The following is a 7,763-nucleotide window of genomic DNA, read 5'->3' on the forward strand; positions in this document are numbered from 1 at the left end:
GCTGGCAGAGCAAAGATGTGACCTTGGAGTCCCAGCAATAGTATAAACATTATAGCGTTTGTTATCAGTCCAAGCTGGAACACTTACTGCTAGTTAAAAGAAAGCTTACTGAAGGAAAACAAAAATCAGTAAAAGGAGAAGTGGCTTCATCCTGGCTCAAACCAGGACACCCTCAAATAAAACCAACAGAGAAAATCTCCTTTGAAGTATTTATGGAAGAGATTTATCCTGAAATACCTGTATGTATCTGAAATGCCTGTGTATGTACCTTTAATTGCAACAAAGTGTTAAATTTGGATTCAAACCAAACTTGTTCTGAATGTAGATGGTGAAGCACATGTTAGTATATATCAATAATTGCCATGAGACTTACATTCTGCCTTTTTAAGCAAGAAGACTTCTGTTCTCAGTTGTGAGATCAGATGTGCCATCTGTAGTTTGCAGCCTAACCCTGCAAGGCAGTGTGTGGCTAAAATAGGCCTTCTGAGGATTATAACCTAGTAGCAAATGAAAATATTTCAATAATTTGTCACCTTGCTTGATTTCTGATTTTTTTTTTTTTTTTTTGTAATTAAGGCAGTTCCTGTTACACTGAATCAGATGTTGTCTCTGAGAGAATTACTGGCATTCTGCTTTTTGAGCAGACTTTAACTTTACTGTTCTACTGTCTTAGGAACTATTAAATTTTCTGTGCTTCTGTACCTCAGCAGACAGTAACTCTTCAGTTAAGTTGGCTGGTGGGGGGAGGCGCAACAGGAATGTTGTTTACTAACTGGTTTTAGTAGGTTTGGGTGTATCAGTCATTTTAAACATGAGATGATGATGATGATTAACTCTTCCTACATAGGTCTGAAATCACCAGAAGAACCACTGGTGTATTTACCGCCAAAGGATGCCTTTCCTAATGACCCCCGGGTAATAAATAGACAGAGAAGTTCTGATTATCAGTTTCCATACTCTCCATTTTCAGACACACAAAAGGGGACAGCAGAAGATGGACTTTGTACAAGACAAGTGGAGAATCTTGAAGATCAGTGTGGGCTAGCAGATCAACCTTTTGCAACTAAGCATTCCATTAGTGCAATAATAGAGACTACACTATTAGAAGAATATAATCTCTTTGCAAGAAAGATTCAGGAAATTTTGCAGCAAAAGAATATTGCTTATGTTAGTGGCATGTCCACACCGGTCTTCTCTGCCCGAGAGAGGATAATGAGACTTTCTGAATACATATGTTTACAAGCATCAGAGATTTCTGTCCAAGAATATATAGAGACACTGAGTGAAAAGCTGAATAGTGTTATTTTGTCCTCGAGCATTAGGCATACTCCACCAATTTCTGCTAGTCCTGAACCAGCAGAAGTGGCCAGTGACACTGCACCAAATCCTTCACCCGACATGGTGCCTGCCTGCAGGGACACTGACACAGCCTTGTCATCAGAGCCACTGTGTAATAACATGGCAGAAGATCCAGATTCTAAAGAGCAGCATTTGTCAAGTGTAACCCTAGTGACGGAGGAAATTGATCATGCGAATGCTAAAACGGCGGATGAGTTGACTTCTGATCGGACCTCTTACAGTGGGGATCTGATGGAGCCACCAGAAAAGACACAGAAATCCCCAGAGAACATACACGTTTCAACCCAGCCAGCCCTTTCTGCTTTTATAAGCCAGTTAAAACCTGAAGTATTTAACAGTTTGGTCAAAATTATTAAAGATGTGCGGAAAAACACTGTGAAATTTTATATTCATGAAGAAGAGGAAAGTGTTCTCGGCAAAGAAATCAAGGTATGTTCCATTTCATCCTCTCTTTAGTGCTAAAATAGAACAGAGTGCCTTTCAAATCAGAATGTATGAAACTGGACTTGCAAACATAAGGTAGTCTAGAATTTGTTTCAGAAAAGATGGAATTGTGAAAGTGAATTGAGAAAGTAAGCTGTCCTGTCCCATTCCTTGTTTGAGCTTCTGTGGTAGTCTCGTTTATATTTAGCTTTTACCTAAGTCTTTTTCTTATACTTGGAAAGCAGTACAGGTTGTAGTTTGGGTCCTTCTGAAGATACTGCTAGGGGGTGGCCTCATGGAAAAAAGATAACAAGGTCAAACGTGATAGTTTACCATTTTAGAATGTATGAAAAGCTGACACGGGTGGTGTTGGGGTTTTTTTCTCTTCCCCTTCAGTTAATAACACAGGTAACTTTTGGAGATGACTGTTCTTCTGTGTTTAAATGTGTAAGATGAAATTTGAAAGTGAAATCGTAAGAACTTCTGGCTTTACTTGAAAACTCCTGCAGTTTTGATAGATTTGTCAGTTGGCTACTTTTGTGTGATTCTGTAAGAACGACTGACTTGCTGAAACAGCCTGTTTCTGTGCTGACACCCTTCCGATTCATGGATGGGAAAGAGAAGGAAACCAGTCCCTCCGAGGTTCATATGAGTGGTAACATTACATGATGTGGTCACGGTGTGGGGATTGTTTTGGCCAAACTATCTACTCACTCTTCCTTCACCATCCTCTCTTTCTGTGGCATTAGGAATATCTTACAAAGTTAGGCAATACAGAGTGCCATCCAGAACAGTTCCTTAGAAGAAGAGCTGCTTTAGATAAACTGTTGATAATTATTCAAAATGAAGACATCGCCAACCTCATCCATAAGGTATGTCACCTGAGTAAATGTGTGCTATAGAAAGCCACTGTTAAAACATTTTGAGAAGAGCTCATTTTCTCACAGCAACATAGCATTTAAATTGTGTCCTATGTTTAGCTGTTGTTTGAAGAAACAAAAATGGTTGTGGTAAATACCTAGTCTGGATACATCATATCCCTGTAACTTCTTTCCCCTCTCCATACATGGAGTGAAGTTACATGGAGGCTGGAGTAGTTCTGAGGTGCTCCAAGGGCAGGCAAAGGCAGCTCTCGAGTTACCTGAGATGTTCCTGACAGCTGTGGTTTATGAACTTGTGCTGGACAGAAAGTAAAATTATTCTATGTGCTCAACTTCCACTGTGTCATTCCTGTAATGTTTTTGAGAGAGCACCTCTCCAGGCCAGAGAAAAAAATAGTAATTAATTGAAAATGTGATTTTAAGTGGTTACACTTCATTTCTTATTAAGTAGGGAAATTCTGTAGGTTTTGTTGTTGGATGATCTTTGGTGTACCTGTCTGATTGGTAACATTTTTACACAGATACCTGGCTTAGTAATTTTGAAGAGGCTTTCTTGTGTCAGCTTTGCGGGTGTTGACAGTTTGGATGACGTGAAAAATCACACATACAATGAATTGTTTGTGTCTGGTGGTTTTGTTGTGTCAGACGAATCTGTGCTTAATCCAGAAACCATCACTACAGGTAAGTGATATTTTCTGAAGTTTTAAAAGACAGACAAAAAAGGCCTGAAATGTTAGTATGTACGAGAGGTGCCATAATCATGGCAGTGAAGAATCAAGTCTTCTAATATTCGTGAAGCTTTTTTGAAGACCTTCAGCTAATTCATTCTCTTATTATCTCAGTGGACTTTTTAGAGAACACGTTTCTGGGGAACACGTTAACATGGGTATCTTGTCTTTCTCAGTTATGTTAGATTGTGTAGTTATGTATATGCCTTAATACTCAATCCACAAATATGCTAGGAAAAGAAAACACTGAAAAAGTACATTCTTTCACTTTTCCTTTATTTCCAATTGAATAGTTAATGAAGTTACCAGTTTTTAATGAGATATTTTAGTAAAGGAGGTCACATATGGCTGAATTCAGCTTTTATGTAAGCATGTGCCACTGTTTGGCATCTGACCTATAAAAAAGCAGCTCAGTTTTGGAATGCTGTTGTTGACTCATGGGAAGAAAACCCAAAGTATGAGGCACATGTTCATAGCTGTGATGAAAACTGAAAGCTTCCTCTGTATACTGAAGCTGTATTTTCAGTTTACATACCACAGAATTTAACCTCTATTCCTTATCTTCAAAACAGATAAACTAAAACAGTTCTTAAGGTTTCTGGAGGATCTCAATACCCCAGATGGGAAATGGCAGTGGAAAGTCCACTGCAAAATACTAAAAAAGCTTAAAGAGCTGGGAAGGTAAGTAATGTGTTTTAAATAGCACTTGTTAAAATGCTTCAGTTTTAATTATGCTCTCCAAAACCCAGTGAAGTAGAATTTTCTGATATGTTTGTCCTTCGACTTAATTTAAACATACAGACTGACCCTAAATCAAGTATCTTCCTCATAGTGTGCTTTCCCCCCCATTACAGAATGAATGCTAATGCCCTGAGTCTGCTGACCCATCTGAATACTTACCAAAAGAAGCATTTGGTTGAGATTCTGTCTTACCATAATTGTGATTCTCAGACTCGAAATGCTCCAGAATTAGACTGTCTTATCAGGCTCCAGGCTCAAAACATACAGCAGAGACATGTTGTCTTCTTAACAGGTAAAAGAAAACTTACAAATACTTCTCTCCCTCTTTTGGTAACAGGTGCTTAATATTAATACACAGTCTCCTTTTATGTATTTAGAAAAGAATGTCAAAACACTTTCTAATTATGCTGATAATGGAATAGTGGTTGCTACTGTTGATGACTTTATGCAGAATTTTCAAAGTCTCGTTGGATATCACCACACAGCTACTGAGGAAAACAGCCTCCCTCCCTCTGATGCTCACAGAAGACAATCAGGTAATGTTAAACACAGTTCTGCTTTCTTTAGCTGATTAGATATGTGGGGTGGAGGTCCTTGAAACAGTGTGCCTTTACTCTTGTAAATGAGCACTACAGATGGCAAGGAAAACCCAACTCTCAAGCTACTCTTTTTCTGTTTTATATGATGGGGAAAAGCAGCTGGGATGGAGCACCAAAGGAGATCTGAAATACAGAATTGTAGGCTAATGTGTTATTAGTTAGACATATGTCCAAGTGGTGTAACCATCTGTGTTCAGGGAAAGGATCCATTTAATGATAGCTTCTAGAAACCATAAGGAAAGGACTGAGATGTCAGTAATTGTACTCCTTTAATTGTCTGATCAAATACTCACCTACTGTGTAACTTTAGATGCTGTTTTGACATTAACCCCTTTGGAGCTGGGAGTTGGGATTTCCCAACACTAAACATGAACACAATGCGCAGAAGCTTTTAGCATCGGAATAACTGGACCCTCACACAGGGTTAAGTGTGTGTGTTGAGTAAGTGAACAAGAGTGGCAGAAGACCAAGACTTAAGTGATATTGGACTTGCAGACCTGAAGCATAACATTCTGTGAGTAGTGTATAGCTTTTCTAACATCAATTTTGTATTTCAATAGAATAGGACTTTCTCTCTTTTTTAATGTAGTTCTTGTAGAAAACGATGATCAGGATGAGGAGGACATGTCTCTGGATTCAGGGGATGAAACAGCACAAATAGAAATCTGCAATGATGCCTTTAAGTATGATACTCGTTTGGAAGCTTTGCAGACAGGGGCCAAGGGCTCACATGGAGCAGATGCAAAAGAAAGCTGCTTATCAGTTACAGAGTTATCTCCTGAAGCACAAATTGGCTCGATGGAAAAGACTTCTAAAACTGACTTGGAGGAGATACAGCCAGTTACTCCAGTTTCTACAACATGTGCTTCTGAAGGAGAAAAACACAGTTCACTTGAACAAGCTCCTTTCAGTAACTTCCAGGTTTATAGTAGACAATTAAACATGTCCCATCAGTTCAGTCACTTTAATGTACTCACTCATCAGACTTTTCTGCAAACCACATACTCAATTTCTTCTGCAAGTCAAAACCAAGAAGGGGGCAATTATTTTGTATCTGCTTACAGTCAGAGCATGGATACAGAAAAGTCATCGACGCCCGGTGCTTGGGATATAAATTGTGATTCTTCAAGACCATATTCAAAGCAGAAATAAACTCCTAAGTCTCCTTTTATAAGTTGCTGTGGACTTTTCTGTTTCTAAAATGTGGTTTAACAATTTCTATTTTATTCTGGAACAAAATGTTTCTTGTCCTTTATCTCAAATGTTTTCTTGTCTTATTTAAATCCTAATGGCTTGTATCTGTTGAAAGCATCTGAAAATTGAAATAAATATATATATTTTTTAACATTTACTGTACTTGAATTATCTTGTTTGTTGGCACTTTTAAGTTTCTACATTTGTATTTGACCTGTACCTGGGCTTCAGTTTGAGGTCTGTTTTATTAATGTAAAACTGAATGTTTGCCTAAAATATGTGAAAGGGCAAGGTTGGTTGTTTTGGTTGTTGTTTTTTTTAAATGTAAGAGTATCCAAATCACTTTTCTTTACATAATATAAAAATTATGTATTTATTTGACGTTTGACACAACTTTTGTACAAATGTTTTTACCTAGGTCTAAGGCAGTCTAGTTATTTTCGTGACAATATACTGGATTTTGGCTAAATACCTCAATTAGAGTAACCAATGGTGCAGTTCCATTACAAAAATAAACTCTCAATGCACAAGGGACTTGCAAACACATTGCATTGTCTGTGGTTTTTATATTGTTCTCAAAGCACGTGAGAAAACAGATTCAGGTTCTATTTCATGAATAGCAATTAATTGTGTCTAATTTTGATACTCTGTGTTTTTTATAGCGTCAGAGTGATCTTAAAACTTTTATCTTGCCACTGTTATTACTGTAATGAGAGAAGGACAAACCTGGTTTTAGTAACTGTGATGTAGTACAATTTGCATTAGAAAAACCTCAGTCCTCTCCCACTTTAGCATAATGATTACTGGTGCTTAGTTTTGGTTTGTTTTTTTTTTGTTTTGTTTAATGAGCATTGTCTTTCTTAATCTCACCCTTTTAAATTTCACATCTGCTGCTTTATAACCTTACTTTTCCCCAGTGCTTCTCTCTTAATTGGATCATTTTGTACATTGGCTCGGGCTTCTGGAAGGCAGCAGCTGACAGCAAACAGCTGCAGCTGCTCAAGACTGCCCTTGGTTTTGCACTGCTGGTTTTGCATCTACTAGAACTTGATCACAGGTTTACTGCTCTTGTCTTCAGCATGTCTGAAGTCATACATTTTTTCCTGTTTGCCATTTTGTCTTTTTATGTAGGATGTGCCGTTTACCACTTTAGTACTTAGATGACCGTGTATGAAACTACGTGACTAATCTGACAAAATTAGTTGGGACAAATATTAGTTAAAAAAAAGGTTTTTTTAAAAAACAAACCAACCTCATACACTTGTCTGAGTTTAATGTCTTTCCTCCTATAAACAGTTGTTTGATTTAATTGTTTTAAAGGTACTAGACAAGTATCAGTTGTTACATCACAAATACATGTTTTTTCAAAAAAAGAACTCCCTTGTGTCAGTAATTCCTAAGGGATTTTGTGAAGCTCTGTTCTACCACCTGCACCATGGAGTGCAGACTCTCCCCTGCAGGAGGCGGCGCACACCAGGAGGAAGGCAGCACCCTGCTTCCCGTGGCTACTGCTGTGGGATACCTTCAGATCCAGGTTCTGCCTAAGAAGAGCTGCCACTGGGAGGAATCCCAGTTTGGAGGTTCTGTGGTGTTGACTAGATGTGATCCCACAGGCCAACTCCCATGAATGCAAGTTATGCATCTGCAGAGATCTAGGAGAAACAGTTTTACCCCAGATTATCCTGCCTTTTGAAGACTAAAAGCAGGTAAATCTGAAGTAAACATTTAATTCTGGCTGGAAGCACTGACCTTGTCTTTAACTTCCTTAAACTGAGTTTGGCTGCCTTGGGCCCAGCCCCCTACCCTGTTAAGTGCTGCTATCCTGTTTTAACTGAGAG

The 7,763-nt window shown here is 38.4% G+C and overlaps 1 protein-coding gene across 6 annotated transcripts in view; it reads left to right on the forward strand.

Moving 5' to 3' along the window:
* TASOR (transcription activation suppressor) overlaps positions 1-6,471 on the forward strand; it is a 30,151-nt gene extending 23,680 nt beyond the window's left edge. For 2 of the 6 annotated variants that reach the window (XM_051627167.1, XM_051627172.1), the window contains 7 exons: positions 848-1,788; positions 2,532-2,654; positions 3,185-3,344; positions 3,964-4,072; positions 4,246-4,424; positions 4,510-4,668; positions 5,321-6,471. In XM_051627167.1, the coding sequence (XP_051483127.1) occupies positions 848-1,788; positions 2,532-2,654; positions 3,185-3,344; positions 3,964-4,072; positions 4,246-4,424; positions 4,510-4,668; positions 5,321-5,883 (2,234 nt within the window). In that variant the 3' untranslated portion in view covers positions 5,884-6,471. Of the gene's footprint in view, positions 1-847; positions 1,789-2,531; positions 2,655-3,184; positions 3,345-3,963; positions 4,073-4,245; positions 4,425-4,490; positions 4,669-5,041 lie in introns of those variants that run through there. The other 4 variants (XM_051627169.1, XM_051627170.1, XM_051627168.1 and 1 more) reach the window with 4 other exon arrangements.
* Positions 6,472-7,763: the final 1,292 nt, after the last annotated feature.

The sequence above is a fragment of the Apus apus genome, chromosome 9 (assembly GCF_020740795.1).
Source record: "Apus apus isolate bApuApu2 chromosome 9, bApuApu2.pri.cur, whole genome shotgun sequence".
Lineage (NCBI taxonomy): Eukaryota > Metazoa > Chordata > Aves > Apodiformes > Apodidae > Apus > Apus apus.